Source organism: Schistocerca piceifrons, chromosome 3 (genome assembly GCF_021461385.2).
Source record: "Schistocerca piceifrons isolate TAMUIC-IGC-003096 chromosome 3, iqSchPice1.1, whole genome shotgun sequence".
NCBI lineage: Eukaryota > Metazoa > Arthropoda > Insecta > Orthoptera > Acrididae > Schistocerca > Schistocerca piceifrons.
This window is the reverse complement of record NC_060140.1, coordinates 691,949,047-691,976,389: the sequence shown is the minus strand read 5'-3', so window position 1 is coordinate 691,976,389 and position 27,343 is coordinate 691,949,047. Positions and strand designations below refer to the sequence as shown.

Sequence of the window (27,343 nt, the reverse complement as noted above, 5' to 3'; positions counted from 1 at the left end):
ATACTCAGACCTGAGACTCTTTATGGCGGGGAGACGCAAAAACTAATGCGCAAAGGCGGCATAAACAAATTTATGAATATGGAAAGAAGATTGCTTAGACGCAAAATTAGCCCAAGTGCAACTGACACAGAATTGAAAAGACCACAACCTCACAAAGAACTCTATCAACATGCAGAGAATAAACACAACGTGCAAAAGAAGACTGTCGCTCTTCGGAAATTTGGATGGACTGGATGATGACAGACCGACGAAGCAAATATTTAGAAAATTTAAAAAGCTGAGTGGACAACCGAAACCTAAAAGAAGCAAACATCAATGCAATGGACACGTATAACACGTGTTTGTTTAGGAACAAGATTCAGACAATGGTCTTCAGTGACGAAGAGGAAAAGAAAAGAGAAGAGCCTCATAACACAAACATCTCTGGAAGCAGAGATCATAGCATATACGCCGAGACTGACTGTACCCCCTCCATCCTCCCGCTGACAGTACCGGGAACTGAGCTCCAGAACTGCAGACATGCTGATCATTCATTTAGGGAGGCGGAGTTACGAGTGCATACAGATCAAAGACTTGCGGATACGCTTGGAGGTACGAATAAAACCGTCGGCACACGGATCGCGCTGTCGAACGTCAACGTTGAGCGTGCCAAGTTCAACGTGCTGCTGAACACTCAAGAACGATGCGACTTGTGCATAAGGTACATGGGCCCCAACGTGGTATACGCGATTGCAACACACTCCAGCGGCAGTTGAGCCACGTTTCTAGTTCGTAAATCACACTGTTTACTCAACGGGCGCGAGTAAAATTCTCACGTTAGCTCTATTAAAATGCACATTTCCTTCATTGTCCACGAAAAGGAAAGTACCACGTCCAATCAGTAAGGACACAGGCTTATAAAAGTTCCATTACAAACAGTGCGGTACAAATATGGAAAACTCCGCATAAGATAAACATTATTTCATCATTCCCACATTTTAGTAAAACCCCAAGGTCAGTCTTACTTGATCACTGTTCCTACCCAGTAGCAGAATCTTTGCAACATGTAAATTACGAAGCGTAAAAGAAAAAGGAGTAAAATATCTTTATACAAGTAGCGCAAGCTGTTCTGTAGATTAAGCCAATCGAACAAGTCACCCCTAAAAAAAAGGTGAGCTTATATTTACATAACTTCAAATATTATAACATATATTAAACTAATAATAAAGTATCAGAACCTAATAAAAACGCGAATGTTAGGAAAAAAATTTTGGGAGTGTTACGACGCGAACCACCGCCCTAACGGAAACTCATTAATGGTCAGAGTCGTTGCTCATTACGCTGAATCAACAATACACTCTGTAGCCTTAGCCATATTGTGTTACCTCTTGCTAAAAACTTTAATCGTAGATAATTTTGTTACTTAATTGAAATTTAACTATAACAAATTGTACCAAGAACAATGCGGTTTGGGTGGATCTTCAGTGTGTCGCTGCCTTCAAATAGCCTGCTCTCACAATACGCAAGTTGCAACAATTCTTTTGCCACGAATGTGATGTTTCTCATTATTTTATTGGAACGAATAACACAGTTAACAACGGGTTTCCAGTGATTCTCAATTTGATGGTGCTGAGAAACGGCATATATACATATAGGCTTGAAATGAATCCCAATATGGCGCCTCACAACTCTGAACTGAAGGCAGACGGCGTGCGTGTGAGTAGGTGGCGTTCTGCCATCTCATTGGTCAACGCTGAGACGCACGCTCAGAATATCTGACACGCCAGATATTGCTCCCCACGTTCGGAAAGACTCCCGAACGTGCTATTCCACGCTATGACGTCAGAAACTCGGCACGCTCAACGCTCAACGTTCGGATGCACGGTCCGTGTGCCGACGGCTTAAGGGACGTGTGGATAGCATTACTTGGTTGTCCACACAAATTTGTTTGGTACCCATTCGTAAAGAAATAGGGCTAGTCGTCAAAATGTGGCTCATTCCCTTACCCCGATGACGTCACCGAAGAGTACGGCGAAGACGGGCATGGCGCAGCCGGCGACTATGGAGAAGACGGTGCCGATAGCAAGCTGCGGCCACTCGGGGCTGTTGAGGCGCATCACCTCGAGCACGCCCACCGGCTGCGGCGGCTGCTCGGCGTACCTCTCGGCGGCGGCGCGCAGTGCGGGGTTCATCTCCTGCTCCTCCGCCTCCTCCTCCCCCGCAGCCGACGACGCGTCACTGCGCACACTCAGCAGGCGTTCCGGCCTCACGCGGCTCGCGTCTGCAACCACCGGTTCCACGTGACACTTCTACGCCATTCACATCTACCCTACTGGATACCAAAGTTGCAACAAAATTTTACTTACTGCATGCGTACAGTATAGTGGGCAGAACACCTGATTAAATTTGTATATGATTCAGCGGTACGCGCAATCTAAATCTTAAAACAGATCAGTCACCTCTGCCAGCAGCAACAGCTCTGTTGCCCGCCCGTATGGAGTCGAAATGGTCTTGCGTGACAGATGCAGGTCTGTTCCAGATATAGTCAATCGACTGGTGGAATGATGGTCTCCAATACAACGTGTGTTTTCGATGGGTGAGGGGTCTTTAGTATGTGATGACCCAGGAAGTAGTTCAGGGTGCCATTTATCGAGCTAGGTTAGCACAGAAAGAGCAAAAAAATTCTTGCGCTATCTTGTTGAAAATATAACGTCACAGACACCTCGAAAATGGGGCACAGCCACCGATTCTAACACATAATAAATGTAACGGCTGCTGTACAAATTAACACTGGAAATGGTGTTATGTATCCAATACAGGGTTATTCATACATACCTCTGGAATTTCCAAATACGACTGCACGAAAACTACAGGGCGTACAGAAAACAGACTGCCCAAGAAAATACCACTTCTTCGAAACCCGAAAACAGTCAAATGGTTCAAATGGCTCTGAGCACTATGGGACTCAACTGCTGAGGTCATTAGTCCCCTAGAACTTAGAACTAGTTAAACCTAACTAACCTAAGGACATCACAAACATCCATGCCCGAGGCAGGATTCGAACCTGCGACGGTAGCGGTCTTGCGGTTCCAGACTGCAGCGCCTTTAACCGCACGGCCACTTCGGCCGGCCGAAAACAGTCGCTCATTGTGACCCGTAAGTTTGAAATTTGGTTCAAAGGTGCCTACAACCTTTCTCTGTAATGGTAAAAAACTGTAGCGCCCTGCGACGTCACCCTCGGGGTCGGCAACGCTTCAAACAACAGAGTGACATGTGGAGAAAAGGCCGCGGCTCAGAACGTCGCGTGACGTGACAATAGTCATGGGATAGCCATATGCGCATGTACAGACGGCGACAGTATCGCTTACACGAGGTATAAAAGGGCAGTGCTATAGCGGACCTGTCATTTGTACTCAGGTGATTCAAGTGAAAAGGTTTCCAACGTGATTATGGCTGCACGACGGAAATTAACAGACACTGAACGCGGAGCAGTAGTTGCAGCTAGACATTCCATTTCGGAAACCGTTAGAAAATTTAATATTCCGAGATCCACAGTGGCAAGAGTGTGCTGAGAATACCGAAATACCTCTCACCACGAACAACGCAGTGGCCTACTGCACTGACTTAACGATCGAGAGCAGCGGCATTAGTATAGGATTGTCAGCGTTGACAGATAAGTAGCACTGCGAGAAATAACAGCAGAAATCGTTGTTGGAGGTATGATGAGCGTATCCGTTAGGACAGTGAGATGAAATCTTTCGTTAATGGGCTATGGCAGCAGACGACCGAGGCGAGTGCGTTTGCCAACAGAACGACATCGCCTGCAACGACACTCTCGGTTCGTAACCATATCGGTTGGACCCTAGAAGACTGGAAAACCGTGGCTTCGCCAGATTAGTCCCGATTTCAGTTGGTAAGAACTGATGGTAGTGTTCGAATGAGGTGCAAACTCCATGAAGCCATGGACCAAAGTCGTCACTGTGCAAGCTGGTGGTGCCACGACAGTGGTGCGTGCTGTGTTTACAAGGACTGGACTGGGTCCTCTGGTCCAGCTGAATCAATTACTGACTGGAAATGGTTGTGTTCAGCTACTTGGAGACCATTTGCAGTCATTGACGAACTTCATATTCCCAAACAATGATGACAGTTCTATGGATGACAATGCGTCACGTAAACACTTCGCAGATGTTCGCGATTGGTTTGAAGAACATTCTGGACAGTTAGAACGAATGATTTGGCCGTCCAGATCGGCCGACACGAATCATATCGAACATTTATGGCCCATAATCGGGAGGTGAGTGCCTACACAAAATCATGTACCTGCAACACTTTCGCACTATGGACGGCTATGCAGGCAACATGGCGCAGCATTTCTGCAGGGACTTCCAACCGTCGAGCTGCTGCACTACGTGTGGCAAATGGAGGTCCAACACGATTTTTAGCCACATCATAATCGGGAGGTGAGTGCCTACACAAAATCATGTACCTGCAACACTTTCGCACTATGGACGGCTATGCAGGCAACATGGCGCAGCATTTCTGCAGGGACTTCCAACCGTCGAGCTGCTGCACTACGTGTGGCAAATGGAGGTCTAACACGATTTTTAGCCACATCAGTGTACATTAGACGATTACTCTAAGGAAATACATCAGTAATTTAATAACAAATAATTTTTCTCCTTCACGGCTTATGTTTCTATAGCTGTTGTCGCGTTTTACAATAATTTCTGTTGTTGCTTCCTGTTATAGTACGAATCTTCATAGTACTGTGTTCCCTGGCTGTAGTAAGCGAATAATATGCTTCTGTTCAGTGTAGACGACGATAGTGACACTTCTCGCCTCGTCACTTCATGCGCATGCGGCAATTTTTAATATACACTATATGATCAAAAGTATCCGGACACCTGGCTGCAAATGACTCACAAGTTCGTGGCGCCCTCCATCGGTAATTCTGGAATTCAATATCTTGGCCCACCCTTAGCCTTGATGACAGCTTTCACTCTCGCAGGCATACGTTCAATCAGGTGCTGGAAGGTTCCTCGGGGAATGGCAGCCCATTCCTCATGGAGTGCTGCACTAAGCAGAGGTATCGATGTCGGTCGTTGAGATCTGCCACGAAGTCGGCATTCCAAAACATCCCAAAGGTGTACTATAGGCTTCAAGTCAGGATTCTATGCAGGCTAGTCCATTACAGGGATGTTATTGTCGTGTAACCACTCCACCACAGGCCGTGTATTATGAACAGGTGCTCGATCGTGTTGAAAGATGCAATCGCCATCCCCGAATTGCTCTTCAACAGTGGGAACAAGAAGGTGCTTAAAACGTCAATATAGGGCTGTGCTGTGATAGTGCCACGCAAACTAACAAGTGGTGCAAGCCCTCTCCTTGAAAAACACGACCACACCAGAATTTTGCTGTTCGCACTACACACGCTGGCAGATGAGGTTCACCGGGCATTCACTATACCAACACCCCGCCGTCGGATCGCCACATTATGTACCGTGATTCGTCACTCCATACAACGTTTTTCCACTGTCAATCGTCCAATGTTTACGCTCCTTACACCAAGCGAGACGTCGTTTAGTGCCCGCATCTCGTGGTCGTGCGGTAGCGTTCCCGCTTCCCACGCCCGGGTTCCCGGGTTCGATTCCCGGCGGGGTCAGGGATTTTCTCTGCCTAGTGATGGCTGGGTGTTGTGTGATGTCCTTAGGTTAGTTAGGTTTAAGTAGTTCTAAGTTCTAGGGGACTGATGACCATAGATGTTAAGTCCCATAGTGCTCAGAGCCAGCCACGTCGTTTGGTATTTACCGGCGTGATGTGTGGCTTATGACCAGCCGCTCGACCATGAAATCAGTTTTCTCACCTCCCGCCTAACCCTCATAGTACTTGCAGTGGATCCTGATGCCGTTTGGAATTCCTGTGTGATGGTCTGAATAGGTGTCTGCTTATTACACAGTATGACTCTCTTCAACTGTCGGCGGTCAACAGACGAGGTCGGCCTGTACGCTCTTGTGCTTACGTGTCCCTTCACGTTTCCACTTCACTATCACATCGGAAACAGTGGACCTAGGGAAGTTCAGTAGTGTGGAAATCTCGCGTACGGACGTATGACACAAGTGAACCGAATCACCTGACCACGTTCGAAGCCCGTGGGTTCCGCGGAGCGCCCCATTCTGCTCTCTCACGATGTCTAATGACTACTGAGGTCGTTGATATGGTGTACTACTTGGCAGTAGGTGGCAGCATAACGCACCTAATATGAAAAACGTATGTTTTTGGATGTGTCTGGATACTTTTGCTCACATAGTGTACGTTTCCATAGAGAAGTGATCTACTCATCAAGCTTTCTGGACATATATTGGAACGTAATATGTGCCATGCAAAGTGTAATCAGAGTAGCAAGATACGGTGAGTATACTTTTAGTTTCCTGGACATGACGCAACTACAACTGTATGCACCCTTCTTTAAAAACGCTGGAAAATGGGTAACAGGCGAGGACACTCGTTCTTCGTAACTGTCTCTAAGCGGCTGTGAACGCACGACGGGCTCTAAGAGGCTTACCTGCAGATTCATTTGAAGATTTAGAAGTGTCTTCAGAGTCGGTGACCTGTGTGGTGACGAGGTTGTGGTAATGGCCCTGCAGTGCCATGAGCGCGTCGTGCGGACCCTCCTCGACGACGGAGCCTCCGCTGATCACCACGATCCTGTCCGCGTTGCGGATGGTTGACAGTCGGTGTGCCACGATGATGGTCGTGCGTCCAACGCTGGCCTGAAAGAGTTGGAACTAGAGAGTTTCAAAAGGCGACAAACACAGAGAAGCCCAGAAAATGAATACACTCTTTAGTTACACATAACTTCTAAATTAATTGACGAAAACGTCTCATTTTCCTTGAAAGTGTAGCTTAAACTTATTGAAATCAGTGCAGGTGTTGGAAATGGTCACCATTAACATCCTTACAGAGGTGATGTCGCAGAAATTCTGCACTACCTACTGACTATAACGTTTCCAGTTGGATACCTGTACATGAATGTTCTATGCATCCTCGACGTTCATCCAGTGTGGGTAGTTTTTGTGTCGATAAACGACGTCCTTTAGTGTTACCCATCGGGTAAATTTCAGAGTCGTTAAATCTGGAGAACGTGGTGGACACTTGACAGAATCTCTTGCACCTGTCCATCGTGAGGATAGAATTTTGTGGAGGCACTCCCTGACACGATTATGGTAGTGGGGTGGGACACCGTTTTGTTGAAAGTAAAGCCTTTCTTTCGTATATCCATCCTTTTAGCAGGAGGTGTCTGCGATGACGGCCGTTTACTATCGTGACACAAAATAATAACACCTACAGCCGTCCTTACGATTTTAATTTATTTTGTCGCTACCAGTTTCAACGCTTCATCGCGTCATCTTCAGGCCTGTATGCATAAAACATTAAAGATAGCATTATCAGCTTATACCTTCTATGTATACGTTCTATATATGTGGGTGTTGTGTGATGGCCTTAGGTTAGTTAGGTTTAAGTACTTCTAAGTTCTAGGGGACTGATGACCATAGATGTTAAGTTTCATAGTGCTCAGAGCCATTTGAACCATTTTTCTATGTATATGGGTCCTACATTCAGTTTATACCACGTCTTGGACGTTCATTTTGTAGATATGACGTAGTGTGTGCCCCTTATCTGTGTACAAATAAGCACTTTATACGTACTTTGACACGACACATAGGTCATGTTCCTTGTTTTTACTTCTTTGTGAGGTATTGTTTCCTTCCTTTCATCACCTTTTACAGTTATTTTGTCTTACAGTAAGTTGTTTCAGGATTGTGCGGATAATGCATGTCCGACTGTCAGATAAAACTCATGATTAGTATTTAAAGAAGTTTTAATAGATAGTATAATTGTACAATGTATTGAGTGGAAATTCGTGATGGTACATTTTAGATATGTGACAATGGATTTATCTGTTCTTTCTGTCAGATGCTCGGTGTAAATTCATTGTAGAGTCTTGCCATTGTTCTCATTCTGTTTTAATCTGTTTCTATGTAACTTGATTGATAAGCTGATAATGCTATCTTTAATGTTTTATGCATACAGGCCTGAAGATGACGCAATGAAGCGTTGAAACTGGTAGCGACAAAGTAAATTAAAATCGTAAAGCCTTTCGTCCCCATGCAATTCACGATCGGGAGATAAAATAGATGTCTCAAGTTTCTCTGGTTAAATCTCACTGCTAACAGTGCCTTCAGAGAAAAATGGCCCGATCAAAGCCCGATAAGATACCCCACACCACAGATTCACTCCCGATAAACTTACGGTTCTTTTCACATTGAAGTGCCAATTTGCTGCAACCCATTAGGCGCAACTGTGCCGGTTTTCTGTACCACCGCATTAACGTGCACCGCAGTAGACCACGCAATTACCTCTACAAACGCTTCATCTCCGTGCGCCGTACTATTAACCCACTCGCAGTTCTACATTCTACGATATGCGTTGTCCTCGTTTAGTGTATTTGGTCTTGGGATGTAGCGCTTAAACTTCGCAGTCTTCTAAACGCGCTGAACGCCTGAGCGGCTCAGAGTGGTTTCAGGGGCTCGCTGTCTCTCAGACATCTGTCATGACCGAGCGAATTGTTGTAACACAGTACGGGAAATCGCTGGACGTGTTGCTGCTAGAGGGTTTCCGTATCATTGTTTGTGAACATCTATAACACAGCCTTCGACTTCAAACTTGTTTCAAATGTGTGCAACTGTTACACTTGTCGATGTCTCTGTTTGAAACTCATATTTCCATTGGTGTTGAACCTCATTAATGTTTTCATACTTAATTTACCAGTTCAAAACTATTTTTCTTTAATCGAATGTCAGCCTTGTACTAGCCATGTACAAAACAACGCTTGTGTGGTGTCGAACATGGAAAAAAGCAAAACAACACTTCTGTGGCGACTATCATGCAACAAAATAAAAGATATGTGGCAACTGACAGACAACAGCAAAATATGACATGTTTCGGCAAATTAATTAGGAAGTAATGCTAATTAACCAACTTACACTTTTTGAACCACTCTGAATATGTGGTGCACGATTGCAAACGTGAATTTGTCAGGAATTATGGTAAAATCCTTATAACTATAATAAGTAATTAGTTATCAGCAGAAGAATACTGGAACAATGTTGTATTATTTCTGTTGGCCTGGAAAAACGAGACATACTTTAAGAAGTCCTGTCACCAGTGGAGAAGTCCAAGTGCAATAACAACAGCGAAGACAATATCAGAATCGCCTACCAGTTTTTTACTAACTATTCTGCGATGTTTTCTGTCTCCTAGGAAACAAACCTGTTTACATTGCTTTTGCAGTGGCTTATTTCCTGATGCAACTCTTTCCGCGCCACTTTAGTATCGGAAGTGTCACTATGTTAACGGAGAGAGTCGTTGAGTTTGGCGAGTGTGTGTGTAGTATCGCATCGTGTTTCTGCTATTGATTCTAATGAAAACACGGGATAGTAAAACTAGGTGCCAGTATATAATCTCGTCCAATCTATTAACACCAATGAGGCCGCCATACGTATCATCCCTATCCGACGGATGCCTTACCGTGAAGTGCCAAGTACTCTCACACTACGCCAATATTGGCGCATCTTCCCTTGCTGTAATAGCGCTAATGTCTAAAATTCATTGCCCAACCAAGATTCGTGCAATCATATATTAGCTAACTCTGTGTAAGGACAGTGGTTGAGGTTAACTGCCATATCTGGTGTTGGATGCGACCGAGTGCCGAGGAATAGGTGGGTACTCGGACAGAAATCAGAAATAGTTAGAAGTACACGTCGTCATACGAATGACATAATAACATCAGTTAACTTGAAACAGTTAAATCCAAAAGTATCCCTTAATCAGAGCGTAGTTATCTCACATTAGCACAATCACGGATAGCTACTATAAACTACTGACATGTGTGTGTATACGAGTGGTGTCTGTTCCGTTGCACGTGTCCGACAGAACAGACACTGCTCGTGTATATATATGCATTTCTGTAATAGCGTGATGGATCCATGACATTCACTTCAGTGCGAATGCAGTAGTATCGTCCGAAACTCTGCGGGAATCAGTTATTTGCGAGTAGGACGTTAATGGACGAGGGACGCTGCACTGTAGCCGTAGCAGATGGCAAGAAGATCATGTGCAACAAATGACCATACAACGAACACCGCGTCAGCGCCACCTATCTGTTATTTAAAACCAACGTTAGTTCTCAGTTCAACAACAGTCCAAAACACAATGCAACTCCTGACGCAGTTGTAAACATGATGAATCGCTGATACAATATGAAGTATCCGTGTCTGCGTCAGAGATGAAATATATCTGTAGATCTGTCAACTGTTAGTGTAAGTAGGCTGTTTAGGTTTTCTTATTGGTAACGCCACGTAGCACTCTGTGTGAGAATCACTGGCTGTGCTGTGTGCAGTCTGTGGCTAGTTTGTATTGTTGTCTGCCATTGTAGTGTTGGGCAGCGGCAGCTGGATGTGAACAGCACGTAGCGTTGCGCAGTTGGAGGTGAGCCGCCAGCAGTGGTGGATGTGCGGAGAGAGATGGCGGAGTTTTGTAATTTGTCATGAACTGATATATATATTATGACTATTAAGGTAAATACATTGTTTGTTCTCTATTAAAATCTTTCATTTGCTAACTATGCCTATCAGTAGTTAGTGCCTTCCGTAGTTTGAATCTTTCATTTAGCTGGCAGTAGTGGCGCTCGCTGTATTGCAGTAGCTTGAGTAACGAAGATTTTGGTGAGGTAAGTGATTTGTGAAAGGTACAGGTTAATGTTAGTAAGGGCCATTCTTTTGTAAGGATTTTTGAAAGTCAGATTGCGTTGCGCTAATAAAAATATTGTGTGTCTGGTTAAGGACAGTCTTGTATAAATTTTTCAAAGGGGACGTTTCATAACGTTACATTATCAAATTAGACCTAACTACACTATGCAAATTAAAGTTATCCCATCATATTTCTTAGCACATGGCTGCGTCACTATTATTTATGTAGTGTAATTATGTGTTTATCTAATTTTTGATGTAGTATTGATAAGTGTGTATGTTGCCTATTGTGTCTTGTTTCATAGGGCTGTTGAAAAAGAATTAAGTGTCGAAACCGATTCAACCAATAAACACTATATGTGAGCATAGACCGGTAAGCACCAATTACGAATCAAATATGAACGAGCTACTTATATGGCATATCTTACCAATATTATCTCACAATGCAACATCAGTTCAACTTAGAACTAATGAAACGTCCGCTTTGAAAAATTTATACAAGACTGTCCTTAACCTGACACACAATATTTTTATTAGCGCAACGCAATCTGACTTTCAAAAATCCCTACAAAAGAATGGCCCTTACTAACATTAACCTGTACCTTTCACAAATCACTTACCTCACAAAAATCTTCGTTACTCAAGCTACTGCAATACAGCGAGCGCCACTACTGCCAGCTAAATGAAAGATTCAAACTACGGAAGGCACTAACTACTGATAGGCATAGTTAGCAAATGAAAGATTTTAATAGAGAACAAACAATGTATTTACCTTAATAGTCATAATATATATATCAGTTCATGACAAATTACAAAACTCCGCCATCTCTCTCGCCACATCCACCACTGCTGGCGGCTCACCTCCAACTGCGCAACGCTACGTGCTGTTCACATCCAGCTGCCGCTGTCCAACACTACAATGGCAGACAACAATACAAACTAGCCACAGACTGCACACAGCACAGCCAGTGATTCTCACACAGAGTGCTACGTGGCGTTACCAATATGAAAACCTAAACAGCCTACTTACAACGTTGACAAGAGCATTTTTGTATATTGTCTCTAGTTTCGTAGGGATATTGACCAGACGTCCCGGTTTTGCCGGGAAAGACCCGGTTTTCACATAAATGTCACGGTGTCCCGAAATAATAATTGGCACACACAATTGTCCCGGTTTTGTGTCGAGAAAGGAAATGAGAGGAATAATATTTCTCATTTAATTAAATATCTGTGTAAAACAAATTTCCTAGAAGAAGAACGTTATGGAAATATTTATTTTCACAATATATACCACATTTGATTAACTCATCTTCTGCCTAAAGAAAGAATGAGAGGTGTTGGAAAGACAAACAGGTATTACCTACGCTCGCCCCAAACTTGCCGACCTTCTACTTTTCGGCCGTCGAGACAATTAAAACCAAAATAAAAGGAGGTATAACAGAGAATCATTCTCCTAACAGGACTGCAGCCAAATGGAAGTTAATTTTGTGAAGAATGTGAGCGATGCAGCTCGTGTTAGCGGTGCTTATTGAATATTGCTTGGCATGTATGCACTAGACTAGAAGTAAAAGTCGGTGGCTGATCAACTGTGCACACAAAGTTACTACCTCGTTTTGTTAGAAGTCAGTGAATGTGGATATTAAATAAAGGAAGTGTGGTGTCTGGTGAAAATGCCCAACTGGAGGTGTTCATTTAATGAAAGGTTAAAGAAAGAATTCATTTCTTTGCGAAAGCTTCATAAACGGTAAAGTTGCATGTACGTTATGCAGATCGGTGTTTTCAATAGATCGCGGCAGGAGAAGCGATTTACAAAAGGAGAAGCTCAAGGAAGCATCATCGACATCTACAAGTAGCAAGGAGATGAATTCTTTTTTTAAGAGAAACACTTCAAGAGTGCTTGAATTAAAACTGGCTACTGAAGAAAGCACGTTTGCGTATCACGTCATCTATCAAAATCATAGCTTTCGATTAAATCACTGTACTTCTTCTCTGATTCGTAAACTGTTCGGCAGTCCCAAATATTGTTGTGCCAGAACTAAAAGTGAAGCAATTGTTGTTAATTGTTTGTCACTCATGTTCTTACAGTAATAGTTAATGAATCACAAAAAGAAAAATATGTTTCCACAATGAATGATGTATTAAATCTCAAATCAATGAAAACGATTCTATTAATATTTCGATATTACATTCCTGCTTGCGACGTAAAAGTAAAAAGTTTGGTTATTATCTAAGTTCAAAACGAAATAGCTGACACACAAATACGTTTTAATGGACAAAGTAATTGCATATTCTGCAGACAATGCAAATACCAATTTTGGGGGAGCCAACCGTAATGGAACACTCAATGTTTACCAGTATCTCTAAGCGAAACTAAATAAGTCACGTGTTGATGTTCGACGATGTGGTGCTAACGTTTTGCACAGTAGTGTTCAATCAGTAGCAAATAGTCCGTCTATTGATGTTGAGGTGACTATGTTCAAAATTTACAAATGTTTTAAAACTTGTACCGTAAGAGACCAAGCCTTAAAAGAATTCCATGAGTTTACTGGAGTTGAATACAAGTCCCTGTTACATAACAGGAAAACACGTTGGCTGTATCTTCTTCCTGCCTTGCAGAAGATGCTGATGAAAGGTGGTGCTAATTTAAATAAAGTAACAGCTGTTATTATTGTGAAAACTCATTTCAGTTTTCTTGCACAGAATTTTATAATTATTTTCTTTCTGACAAGGAACTGCTACAATCCGTTCAGTCTCCTGATAAATACAGCAAAGTAAATCTTAGAACGAAAAATTGTATCTGATAAATAATATTACAAAGTTTGCAGGACTAACAAATTTTACCTATTTAAAATAGTGACTGAACATTGCAGAAAATACATCCAGTCTATTTCTGAAGAAAAGAATTTTACTTATTTGTAATGCACCTACATTTTTCTTTCCAATTCACAAAAAGAAAATTCATTCTTGCTCTAGGTTTTTCAGTTGCTGCAACGGCGTATCCCTGTAGTAGATTTCAAAATCTGACATGGAATACAAGCTTAAGTGCAGTAACGAAGTTAAGTATAAACTGCAGCCACAAGAGTCACAGTTTTTTTGTCTTTGAGATCTGGTCAGCCTAGCTATTGAAAATGACTGAAGTGTTGTAACGTGTCCAACCAAAAACAACATGTGAGAGCACCGACTGATAATGTCTGTATTCATATAAGTGGCGTTCATATTATATTCGATTTATGGTCATATATTGCGGATGATCATTGTGGCATGTCCTACAGCATTCAATGTGTAAAATTACTTTGGAATAACCATGAATCACTTGAAAACGAGTACAGATCTGAAATTTCAATATTGTAAAAAAGCAGAATAAAAGAACAGTCAAACGCTTAGACACTTCTAAGTGACTTTGACTCCCAGTCAGGTGCAGAATGTAACTATAGTACATCATAATTACTCTGATGGTTTGGAGCATCGCTAAATTTACCATTTACCAAGTTACTTAATACGTTACTCAGAACCACAAAGCAACAAAGCCACATGTCTCCATTACTATGAATTTTTTAAACCTTACTAGCAATTATTTGAGGATCACTTTTCTAGATGTTAGTTATTACTTTGAGGCAAGCAGAACATTGGCAGCTGGAGTCTGCCAGGGGTGCTTTATTGTATGTCGTTATTACAAGGCAGGTGTTTTACTGGTGGCGTCAACATTCGCAAAGATTCAATTTTGTTCCCTGGAATCTGCGTACAGTGGTCGTCTCTATCACAGTCGATAGTACAAACTAGATTCACCGTCTGCCAGCAACGTTTCAGATCGATAGTTATCGCTGACGCTCCCAACGAAAGTAGAGAGTGACATTCCATCGGAAAACGAGGCATCTAATGTCAGAGATTGCAACAACGTCCTATTCAGTATAGCTATATCAGAAACTCTTCTTTCCTATACTCTACTTCAATCGCCACCGTAATAGTGTTCTTATCTTGATTGGACAGACAGACTCTTAGTGTCATCAGTTGAATTACTGATGCTCGTGACTAGAGCTTCCTTTTAAATAATTATTGTCCTGAATGTATTCTTGAGTAATGCCAGTATCTCTCCAGTAGTCTGCAAAATATATTTTATGCTGAGACACAAATTTTCTGATACTGGAACTGAATAATTGTGCGTTATTATCATCACCTGCAGTCCGCCCCTGGTAGCTGAGTGGTCAGCGCGACGGAATGTCGTACCTAACGGCCCGGGTTCCATTCCCGGCTGGGTCGGAGATTTTCTCCGCTCAGGGACAGGGTGTTGTGTTGTCCTTAGTATCATCATTTCATCCCCATCGGCATGCAAGTCGCCGAAGTGGCGTCCACTCGAAAGGCTTTCACCAGGCGAACGGTTACCTGACGGGAGGCCCTAGCCACACGGCATTTCCATTTTTTATCACTTGCAGAGCAACAGCTGATAGGTCCCAGTCACAACCACAGAGACACTTTGAGAGGTTTGCACTGGGTTCATTGACTGGCGAAAAATCTTCATCCTTGTCTTCAGATTTATCACTGTATCGACACCCATGACTTTCATAAACGGTAAGGCATCTGCCGCTTGTACTTACTGTGAGGCTGAGTTCTTTGCACTGTGTGTAAGCAGATCCGCAAAAAATGCACATATGGCAAGTTTTCCTTCCGCGATTGTATGGCTTAGAGCGTATATAACTGATATAACCGCGTAGGCATAAATATCGTACGGCGTAGAAATGTAAATAAACTATACTGGATAAACTAACGTAGACTCGGAACACTCAGAAGGAGGCCACTGTAACGGTGCCAGAAACGTTGACATTTTTATGTCAATTGGATGTGATTGAAACACTAACTGCTTCCGTAGCCGAGATCGCTAGCGCACAACTATGTGATGGCCCTCGGAAGTACACTGCTGGCCACCGTAAATGCAACACCAAGAAAGACAAGAGGTAGCACAACAAAATTTATTTTGTAGATAACATGTTGACCAAGTATCAAATGATTACGTTTACAGACGTCTGTGACATGTGGTTCCTGCCAGAATCAGTAGCCAGAGTAGCCGCCATTGTTGGAGATCACCGCTGCCACACGTCTCGGCATTGAGTCAAAGAGACGTTGGATGTGTTCCTGGGGTACAGCAGCCCAAGCAGCTTCCACACGTTGCCAAAGATCATCTGGTGTGGCAGCTGGGGATGTAATCTGGGTCACTCGTTGAGCAACCATGGACCACACGTTTTCTATCGGCGAAAGATCCGGAGAGCGAGCCGGCCAGGGAAGCACTTCAATCTGGTTATTGACAAAGAACCTTTGGACAATGCGTGCCACGTGTGGTCGCGCATTATCCTGTTGAAATATGGCTGTGGCCGAGCCCTGAAGGTAAGGAAGGACAACTGGCTCCAGCACCTCGGATATGTAGCGCCGGCTATTTAAAGTACCGGCAATGCGTACTAGAGGCGTGCGAGAGTAATATCAAATACCGCCCCATACCATAATACCCGGTGCAAGACCAGTGTGGCGGTGCATAATGCAGCTGTCCAGCATCCTCTCTCCACGGTGTCTCCACACTCGAATCCGACCATCGTGGTGCTGCAGACAGAAGCGTGCCTCGTCAGTAAAGACAACGTCATTCCATTCTGCCGTCCACATCCGTCTGTCATCACACCATTGGCGACGGAGACGTCTGTGGCTCTGCGTCAATGGTAGACGAAGCAATGGACGTCTTGCGGACAGACCACTCTGCTGTAAACGGCGTCGAATGGTACGCGCAGACACTGGATGATGCGTTACAGACGCAATGTGCTGTGCTATGGTTCAGGATGTCACTGAGCGATCCGTCACTGCCATGCTCACAATTTGCCTATCAGCACGTGCAGTGGTGCACCGAGGTGAATGCGATCGACCACGCCGGTCCGTCGTACCCTCCTGCATCCAACGGTCACATATCCGCATTACGCCGGCCGAAGTGGCCGTGCGGTTAAAGGCGCTGCAGTCTGGAACGGTCGCAGGTTCGAATCCTGCCTCGGGCATGGATGTTTGTGATGTCCTTAGGTTAGTTAGGTTTAACTAGTTCTCAGTTCTAGGGGACTAATGACCTCAGCAGCTGAGTCCCATAGTACTTAGAGCCATTTGAACCATTTTATCCGCATTACAGTTGTTTGGTTTCGTCCAACACGACTAGCGATTTCTCTGTATCATAATCCACAATCTCGGTAAGCCACTACCCTTCCTCTGTCGAACTCGGATACTTGATCAAACGATGTTCGCGCTGTTGTCTACGAGGCATAACTGATCGTCTTGTGAAACAACCACAAGGTAAACACACGTGCCGAATGTACACTCGTCGAAATCGCCAAGCCTTAAATGGCGCTATGAGGTGGCGCCACAGACGCGCGTGATGTGCGTCTGCGCTGAAATTCTAATCAGTTGCATATCTCATCGCTGCAAACCCGTGGTGTAAATTTCACTTGATTCGGATGCTTCCTTCAGGGTGTTGCATTTACGGTGGCCAGCAGTGTAAATCAATTCAAATATTGCTCGTATAAAATGTTCACTGGCAATATTTGGAGGAGAGGTGTTGGTGTAAAATTCTTGATCACCAAACTTTGCACCAGCATCGTATATTAAATTCCAAATCTCTCCGCAGTGTCTCCTGAAATGAAGGCATATGACATCGTTGATGGTGATCCATCCGTCTGTTGCAAACGTTAAGCTCAAGAGCCCTCTCGGTGCTATTCGAGAGGAGCAGGATATATGTCGACACCGAGTTTCACTCTCTCCCTTCCGTTTATGCATAACAACACAAACTCAACACTACGCTGCACAAGCATTCACTCCCGCGACACAGATACACACTTGTCACTTCGTAACAGGTGGAGGAAGGTATCGAGAAACCAACTCCATTAAGACCTGACCAAGAATGGCGATGCGGGTTCTTGCATCTGTTCATTTGGCTTTCTGAACTGCTACACTACGAGCGCCATATCACAATAAAGCTGCGTATCTGGTGGTAAATAAGGAAGTACAAATAATCAAGTCTGCAAGAATTCTGTTCAAGCACGTTGCTGGAATTAACTTTTGGTGCGTTGCTCTCACCTTGTCTAGCGCGGCCTGCACCTTGGCCTCGCTGCCGGTGTCCAGAGCAGAGGTGGCCTCGTCCAGCAGCAGGATCTTGGGGCGGCGCACCAGCGCCCTGGCGATGGCGATGCGCTGCTTCTGGCCGCCCGACAGCTGGGCCCCGCGCTCGCCCACCAGCGTGTCGTAGCCCTGCACAGGCATGTGGTCCACTGTCAGGCACGTGGGCAGTGAGGGTGGTCACACACGGTTACAATCCACCTCTGCAACCACTGCTGTTGCTTGTTTTAGTACTTGGGTCTGCAGACAGTTACTATAGTCACGAAAACGAGTAATAAAAAGAGCGCGGTATGTAGTACCTCTGAGGCTTAAAGTAGTATTTATTACCCCCATTAGTGAAGACTAATCAAGTGGTAACCGGAGACGGACCATTAGATACTGAAATACGGAAGAAAATGGCTATTTACACTACCGGCCATTAAAATTGCTGCACCACGAAGATGACGTGCTACAGACGCGAAATTTAACAGACAGGAAGAAGACGCTGTGATATGCAAATGATTAGCTTTTCAGAGCATTCACACAAGGGTGGTGCCGGTGGCGACACCTACAACGTGTAGACATGAGGAACGTTTCCAACCGATTTCTCATACACAAGCACCAATTGACCGGCATTGCCTGGTGAAACGTTGTTGTGATGACTCATGTAAGGAAGAGAAATGTGTACCATCACGTTTCCGACTTTGGGGTATAGGTTGGATTGTAGCCTATCGCGATTGCGGTTCATCGTATCGCGACATTACTGCTCGCCTTGGTCGAGATCCAATGACTGTTAGCAGAATATGGAATCGGTAGGTTCAGGAGGGTCATACGGAACGCCGTGCTGGATCCCAACGGCCTCGTATCACTAGCAGTCGAGATGACAGGCATCTTATCCGCATGGTTGTAACGGATCGTGCAGCCACGTCTCGATCCCTGAATCAACAGATGGGGACGTTTGCAAGACAACAACCATCTTCACGAACAATTCGACGATGTTTGCAGTAGCATGGACTATCAGCGCGGAGACCATGGCTGCGGTTACCCTTGACGTTGCATCACAGACAGGAGCGCCTGCGATGGTGTACTCAATGACGAACCTGAGTGCACGAATGGCAAAACGTAATTTTTTTCGGATGCATCCAGGTTCTGTTTACAGCATCATGATGGTCGCATTCGTGTTTGGCGATATCGCGGTTAACGCACATTGGAAGCGTGTATTCGTCATCACCATACTGGCGTATCACCCGGCGTGATGGTATGGGGTGCCATTGGTTGCACATCTCGGTCACCTCTTGTTCGCATTGATGGCACTTTGAACAGTGGACGTTACATTTCAGATGTGTTACGACCCGTGGCTCTACCTTTCATTCGATCCCTGCGAAACCCTGCATTTCAGCAGGATAATGCACGACCGCATGTTGCTGGTCCTGTACGGGACTTTCTGGATACAGAAAATGTTCGACTGCTGCCCTTGCCAGCACATTCTCCAGATCTCTCACCAATTGAAAACGTCTGGTCAATGGTGGCTGAGCAACTGGCTCGTCACAATACGCCAGTCACTACTCTTGATGAACTGTGGTATCGTGTTGAAGCTGCATGGGTAGCTGTATCTGCACACGCCATCCAAGCTCTGACTCAATGCCCAGGCGTATCAAGGCCGTTATTACGGCCAGAGGTGGTTGTTCTGGGTACTGATTTCTCGGGATCTATGCACCCAAATTGCGTGAAAATGTAATCACATGTCAGTTCTAGTATAATATATTTGTCCAATGAATATATGTTTATCATCTGCATTTCTTCTTGGTGTAGCAATTATAATGGCCAGTAGTGTATTTAATAAAGATCCATATAGGAGTACAGATAAGATAGCAATTTGCCAAACAAATACAAGGTTACATTCTTATTACCTGCCAAAGAAAATTTACAATGATACAAAGGAAAGACAAACTTGTAGCTTATTTCCAAGGGGCAAGTATAGCAAGTTCGGCACATGATCCGCTCAAGAGAGTGACACATTTTCCCGTAGTAAATAATTCCTATGATTAGAATTTGACAAGAAAAAAGAAAACAAAAACGAATGTGCTATAGAAAGGAAAGTACTCCAGTTAATGCTGTCTGGTCCTCTTCTCGCGGACGTGTCAGTGTCTGTTCAGTAACAGTTAGATCAATATACACTACTGGCGAAAAATACAACAGCCTCAAGTACTGTGTTCGTTGGCACCTGTGTATAATATGTGCATACTGTGTTAGTGGCTCATTTTTCTTGGTGTTCGCGATCAGAAGGCGCTCGGGAGGCCTCTTTGTACACGCTCTGTTTTCACTCTGGAGGTAGAAACATTCGTTCCAGGGTACATACTCTGGTTGAAGATCTTCAGGCAATTGAGCAGGACCACACTACAGGAAGCTGGACGGAAGTATCAACGGATTGCTGCACGTGTTAGCCACAGTGTATCGGTGGTGTGTCGCTGCTTTCAGCAGTGGTCTGTGGAACGTTGCCACACCATTAGACCAAGTTCTGGACGTCCGCGTAGTGCAGGCTCACGTCAAGATGTACGTATTACGTGAGCAGTGGTGGCCGACCCAAAAGCATCCACGGACGAAATCGTGGCCCATGTTGCCACGTTCTGTGTGACCAGGGACCATTGAGAACCCTCTGCTTGCAGCACGACCATCACGTGTGCCTCTGACGATGCTATCAACCGTACAGCGAAAACACCAAGCATGGCTGCTCTGGTGTCGTGAAAGAGTCAACTGAAGAGTGGTACGGCGCTCTATTATCGTCCTTGCAGAGTGCCTGTATGAGAGTGATGGATATACTCGTATATGGCTAGACCAGGTAAACTGCCTATTGTGGAATGTGTTCGCCCACAACACACATGTCCCATTCCGGGCTCCTGCTGTTGGGGGCAATCAGTTACATCTCGCGTTAACATTTGATGTTTCTGCTGGCTAAGGTAACCAGTGCCTGCAACATTGCACAGGCTGTTAGTTCCACGCTACTGCCATTTCTTCGAAAAAGGGTGATGCACTTTTTCAACAAGACAATGCACGTCCATATGCGGGTACTACGATGCATCGTGCTCTCCATCGAGTAAAACAATTGCCCTGGCCGCAAGATTACTAGATCTCTCGCCAAATAAACACATAATGGGACACGATGAACTTATTGTTCTCCAGAGTCTGCAAGAACCATTGCCGAATTAAGTCGTAAGATGCTTGGTAGAATCCATCGCAGGGTGCCGTTCTGCTCCTTTGTGATTATTTACATGTGAGACTACACGCCTCCATTGCTGCCAGAGCAGGGTACACTGTGTTCTGATGCGATTGTTTGGACATCCTTTACTATCAGAAGCGTGTATCATTTGCTTTGAGTTTGTTACCATATACTCTTACAATGATGAACAATCAATAAAATGACCTTATCTTGAGGGTGTTGGATTTTTATTTTCCGGCAGTGTAAAATACTCAGCATGAAGAGAATTTTGTATGTTTAGTCATTTCAGCCTTTTGTTGTCAATAAAATGATCATAACATCAACTAAATCTTAAGGCCACACGGCAAAAACCATCTACATGTTGCTGCTGTGAGCGCAGATTCGATACAGGAAAACGGCTGTCTTGTGGCTGGGCACCTCTCAGGCTCTCTGTGATAAGTGAACTGTAGCCTGTACCAAGCTTTATTTCACACAACTACAAACCTAATGAAAGAAATAACTTGAACATCTACATCTGTGCAGAAAGTACATCAGATAAAGACCGACTCAACAATATCTATAAGGAATTTTTATCATTAATATCATATGTTGAACTAATAAAGACATTACTTAGTGTGAAATGCTACAAGATGTTCGAAATTATCTGAACTATAGGAGTATTGGGAAAGACGGGCAGAAATATACCTTAAGTACAGGAACCAAGAGGGTATGACAAGAATGTAGGAACAAGAAAGAAGCACCTGGATTAAGAAGACTGTAAGAGAAGCAGTCTTTCGTCCCTACTGAACGATCTACACATCCAAAAAGCAATGATGGACATAAAACAAAGATTGAAGAGTGGGATTAAAATTCGAGGTGAAAGGATATCGACGATAGTATTGGACGGTGGCATTATTATGCTCAGTGAACGTGAAGAAGAATTACGCGATCTGTTGACTGGAACGAGCGGTGTAATCAGTATATAATATGAATCTAGAGTGAATCGGAGAAAGACAAAAATTATGACGATTAGCAGAAATGAAATTAGCGATAAATTTAACATTAAAATTATTGACTTAAACCCAAGAAAGACGAATCTTATAAAGACCAGCAGATGAGATTAGCGACAAACTTAACATCAAAATTGTTGATTAGGGAAATCTGCTACCTTGGAAAAAATATAACATATCGGACGAAGCAAGGAGGACATAAAAAAAGCAGATTAGCACAAGCAAATAAGGTAATCCTGTTTAAAAGATGTCTACTATTGAGGAAGAAATTTCTGATAATGTACGTTTCCCGTATAGCATTGTGTGGTAGAGAATATGGTCTGCGGGAAATCCGGAAAAGAGATTCGAAGCGTCTGAGATGTTGTGCCACAGAAGGATGTCGGTAATTAGGGGACTGGAAGAAGGTAAGGAATGAGGTTCTCCGCAGAACCGGTGAAGAAAGAAATTGCGGGATTTATATCAAACAAAATAACAAATGATGGAACTGATCCCCCGCGGCACACAAAACAGGTCAGAATACTGTTACAGAAACAATGAAAAAAGCATACCAAAATTAAACGAACGCAAAATCTCCAAGATTGGTGATCTTTGACAGAAAGCCGAAATTCGGCGCAGACTTCAATGCGAGATGCTTATAAAGCATCTGTCATTCTGGTCGAATGTAAAGTATGCTAGCGACAATACTCATTCAAATGCCTTCTCTGCGCTATAGCAATGGAATTATTATCGATCACAGTGCTGCTAAAGCAGAGTTGCTAAACACAGCCTTCCGAAATTCCTTCGCTACAACAGACCAAGTAAATATTCCAGAATTCAAAGCAAGAACAAATGGTTCAAATGGCTCTGAGCACTATGGGACTTAACATCTGAGGTCATCAGTCCCCTCGAACTTAGAACTACTTAAACCTAACTATCCTAAGGACATCACACACATCCATGCGCGAGGCAGGATTCGAATCTGCGACCGTAGCGGTCGTGCAGTTCCAGACTGAAGCGCCTAGAACCGCTCGGCCACACAAATCAAGAACAGCTGCCCTAGAAGTAGTATCCTTGGAGTAGTGAAGCAACTTAAATCACTTAATAAATGTGAGTCTTCCGGTCTAGACTCGATACCAGTCACGTTTCTTTCAGAGTATGCTGTTGCAATAGCTCCATACTTAACAATCATATACAATCGCTCGCTCGACGAAAGACTCCTACCCAAAGGCTGGAAAGTTGTACAGGTCACACCAATGTTCAAGCAAGGCAACGGAAGTAATCCGCTAAATTGCAGGCCCATATCGTTAACGTCGATATTCAGCACGATTATGGAACATATATTGTGTTTGAGCATTATGAATTATCTTCAAGAGAACGATCTATTGAGACACGGATTTAGAAAACATCGTTCTTGTGAAACACGAAGTTTTGAGTGCTATCGACAAGGGATTTCAAACTGATTCGTATTTATAGATTTCCAGAATGTTTTCTACACCGCACCTCACAAGCGGCTTGTAATAGAACTGCGTGCTTATGGAATAACATATCAGTTATTAGTACTGGATTCGTGATTACCCGTCAAAGAGGTCGCAGTTCGCAGTCATTAACGGAAAGTCATCGACTAAAACAGAAGTGATTTCTGCTGCACCTTCTCTACATAAACGATTTAGAAGACAATCTGAGCAACAGTCTTAGGTTGTCTGCAGATGACACCGTCGTTACCGCCTAGTAAAGTCATCATCAGATCAAAACCAATTGCAAAACGACTTAGAAAAGATATTAGTGTGGTGCCAAAATTGGCAATTGACCCTAAATAATGAAATGTGTGAGATCATCTTCATGAGTACTAAAAGGAGTCCGTTGAACTTCGGTGCCACGATAAATCAATCAAATATAAAGTCAGAAAATTCAACTAAATACCTAGGAATTACAGTCACGAACAACTTAAATTGGAAAGACCACACAGAAAATGTTCTGGGGAAATCGAACCAGGGACTGCGTTTTATTGGCAAAACACTTAGAAGATGCAACAGACTGCCTACACTGCCCTTTTCCGTCCCGTTTTGGAGTACTGCTCCGCAGTGTGGGATCCTTACCAGGTAGGGTAAACGGAGTACATCGAAAAAGTTTAAAGAAGGGCAGCATGTTTTGTATCATCGAGAAATAGTGAAGAGAGTTTTATGGACACGATGCAGGATTTGGGGTGGATATCGTTAAAAAAAAGGCGTTTCTCGTTGCGGCGAGATCTTCTCACGAAATTTCAATCATCAGCTTTCTCCTCCGAGTGCAATATATTTTGTTGACTCTGACCTACACAGGGAGAAACGACCATCATAATAAAATAAGGCAAATCAAATCTGGCACTGGAAGATATAAGTGTTCGTTTTCTCCGTGCGGTGTTCTAGAGTCGAATAACAGAGAATTATTGTGAATATGGTTCAATTAAATGTGATTTGCAGAGTATATGTGTAGAGGTAGATGTAGACATAGATACGCAAAACATTGACAAAAAGACGGAAGAGTATAATTGCACATGTGTTACGACACCAGCGATTAAGTTCCTTGGTGCTAGAGGAAACTGTAGGGAGTAAAAACTACTAGGGAAGACATATATCGGAAACATTCACGGACTAATTGAGTACGGTGTAAGTATAAGTGCAGGTGGAAGAGACTGGCACAATAGTGCAATCAAACCTGTAAGAATACCGATGACTCAAAAGAAAATGTTAAAACCATGGAACACAGACTGCATTCGTCGTATATGCACAATGGCGTGCGGTATCGCACCTCTGACGTATCACAATAGGCAGCTTAAAGTGTCCCAGCGTCTGCTAGAGCCACTCGCCTGTATGAGTCCATTTTACCATGGCGGATAATGATTGTGAAAGCATCCGCTTGCAATGATTAAACTGATTTTCAACGTGTTTAACGACTAACCGTGACTCACTCCGCTGGAAAAGCTACATTTCACAAACAACACGAAATGCCTTGACCAGTAACCCAGGTTCATGACAGGAACGTCGAATGCTGTCCCTTTACTTTCAACATCCCCACTGGTACTAACAAAAATTAAATATTTTTCTATTCTTATGTGACTTTTAGACCACCGATAGTTTATGACATTAACAATCAACGATATAATTCAGGAATGAAATTCACTAAAATGAAAAGAACTAATCGATGTACTTGAACTATTGAAGATACAATGACATGACTACGTCATTTCGAACGGTTCAGATATGCTGCACCTACAGTGCGTAAGACGCCATTATGCTACGGCTAATTGTAAACTATGCCTCTCTGATCTGCACAGAATGAACCCCACGATATGCAGATTGTCCCACAGGGACTCGGGTATGAAGTGAAAAACTGCGTAACGGAAGCAGCGACGCCCTAACAGGTGAGTCCAGGGTGTGGTCCTAACAGAAATTAGTGGTAATAAAGGAAGCTATGGAGTTCATCTGTATTCTGAAATTAAAGATAGGTCTAGTTTGACCATAATTTTTTGTTATAAAAATGGAAACAGGAACACCAGTATGATTAAGAAATGGTACCCTATCACCTCCAAACCAAGTATCATCTACAAACCTACAGAGATAAGAGATTATTGGTACACAAATACTTGCAATAAAATAATTTAAGTATAAACACTAAACGGTAACATCCTCGTGGAAAGGGTAGAGAAAGGTATCTGGTAATTAATCCTCTGAGATAAATCCAATAAGTGATTCGGCATCGGAAATGATGACTGAATCCATCTACTGTGGCGCAAAAAAACTCAAATGTAGGAACAAAAAGTGCCCGGACCATGAGTGAGGCACCAAGTACCCAGAGTAACTCTAAAACGACGTCCCATTAACTTTACGAAGAAACACAGCTACATCTTTCTCGTCACTCTCATCCGCCATTCATCTTGGCAGCGTGATCTTACCATACTTCTCCGTCACTAGAATGTGGTCTACTCGTACATCCGCCATCCGGAGAAACGAAATCCAGTACCAAAATCTCCACAGCCATGGCCATTTTCCAAGTCTCCAAAACAAGGTTTGTCTTCCTAAGTCTAAATCCAAGTTTCTAACGTCGCAATCGATGTCTCTCATCCCGAATCCAAAATCTACCTGTCTCCAAAATAACTCTACTCCGGTGGTAGTCATATTCTGGATACCACGCAACAAAAATTTGCCTCACTCCTCCGAATAGTCTACTTAACTGCTAGCCAATCACTTACTTTTTCAATTATACAAAATTCTAACAGTTCCACAAAATTTCGGTAGTGCAGCCGCATTAATTCAACTTCTCAGAAGAAGAAATTTTATGGAACAGTTTTTGCGCCACGATAATATGAAGATGCAAAATCCTAATAATCTGGCGGCAAATTCCCACTCTCGTGAAACGTTGCTGCCCTGACCAATAGGAGCAAAGCTTTTCTCGGAACACGACTTCCGATCTCCCACTCCGTCTAATTTTTTGGGCATCATCTACTGATCTTTTCTTGAATAATTGGTTCAACAAGCTCCATGGTCCGACGACAGGAAGTCGTGTGCAGGCTTTTCTCAAAGCGCGCGTAACATTCCATAAATTTTGTTTTCTCATGGACCTAGCAAGATGTCATCTGGTTTCCGTCTCACTACTGCATCATCTAAGACTGGTTAAGCGTAATCCGAAAAATTAAACGACGGGCTGGCGCCAGTCTGACGCGTTTCAATTGTAATGAACATGTAGTGGCAATTGAAAATGCGTGCTGAATGTGACTGAAATACGCTCAAGAAAGAGACAAAATCGTAAACAATACGTCTCTATATTTTGCATTATAACCGGCATTATACATCAAATGGCTGCGATACAAAATAATTGTTACTTCTGAGAAATAAAACTGAATTCTTCAAAAGCTTCAAGAACAACCAAGTGGTGAACGCTTTGGTGCCTTTATGAAGTATGTTCTGTTTTCAGGGGAGCTATTTTATTAACGGTGAGATAACTAAAATATACTGAGCGAAAGGTCGATGGTTGTGCAGGAATGGACTACATTAACTGCATATTTAGTGCAACAGAAACAGCATGTAAATTAACATCGGTCTCGTAACTGTAGGCGGAACGCAGACACAACTGTGGAAAGATTAAAAGTATAGTGTTTGCAGTACCACAGATTACGTGATGCTAAACATGAAATAGACAGATAACGTATGAAATGAGGTCTCCTGTTCCATTCGAAAACAGAGCAAGGGAAAAGGGACTGTCTCTATTCCTCCATACGAGCCATA

At 43.5% G+C, this 27,343-nt stretch overlaps 1 protein-coding gene across 1 annotated transcript in view; it reads right to left on the bottom strand.

Moving 5' to 3' along the window:
- LOC124788968 (ATP-dependent translocase ABCB1-like) overlaps positions 1-27,343 on the bottom strand; it is a 144,920-nt gene that overhangs the window by 52,820 nt on the left and 64,757 nt on the right. The window contains exons 11-13 of the mRNA XM_047256258.1: positions 17,880-18,050; positions 6,517-6,749; positions 1,986-2,244 (exon numbers count right to left, since the gene is read on the bottom strand). Coding sequence (XP_047112214.1) covers positions 1,986-2,244; positions 6,517-6,749; positions 17,880-18,050 — 663 coding nt within the window. The remainder of the gene's footprint in view (positions 1-1,985; positions 2,245-6,516; positions 6,750-17,879; positions 18,051-27,343) is intronic.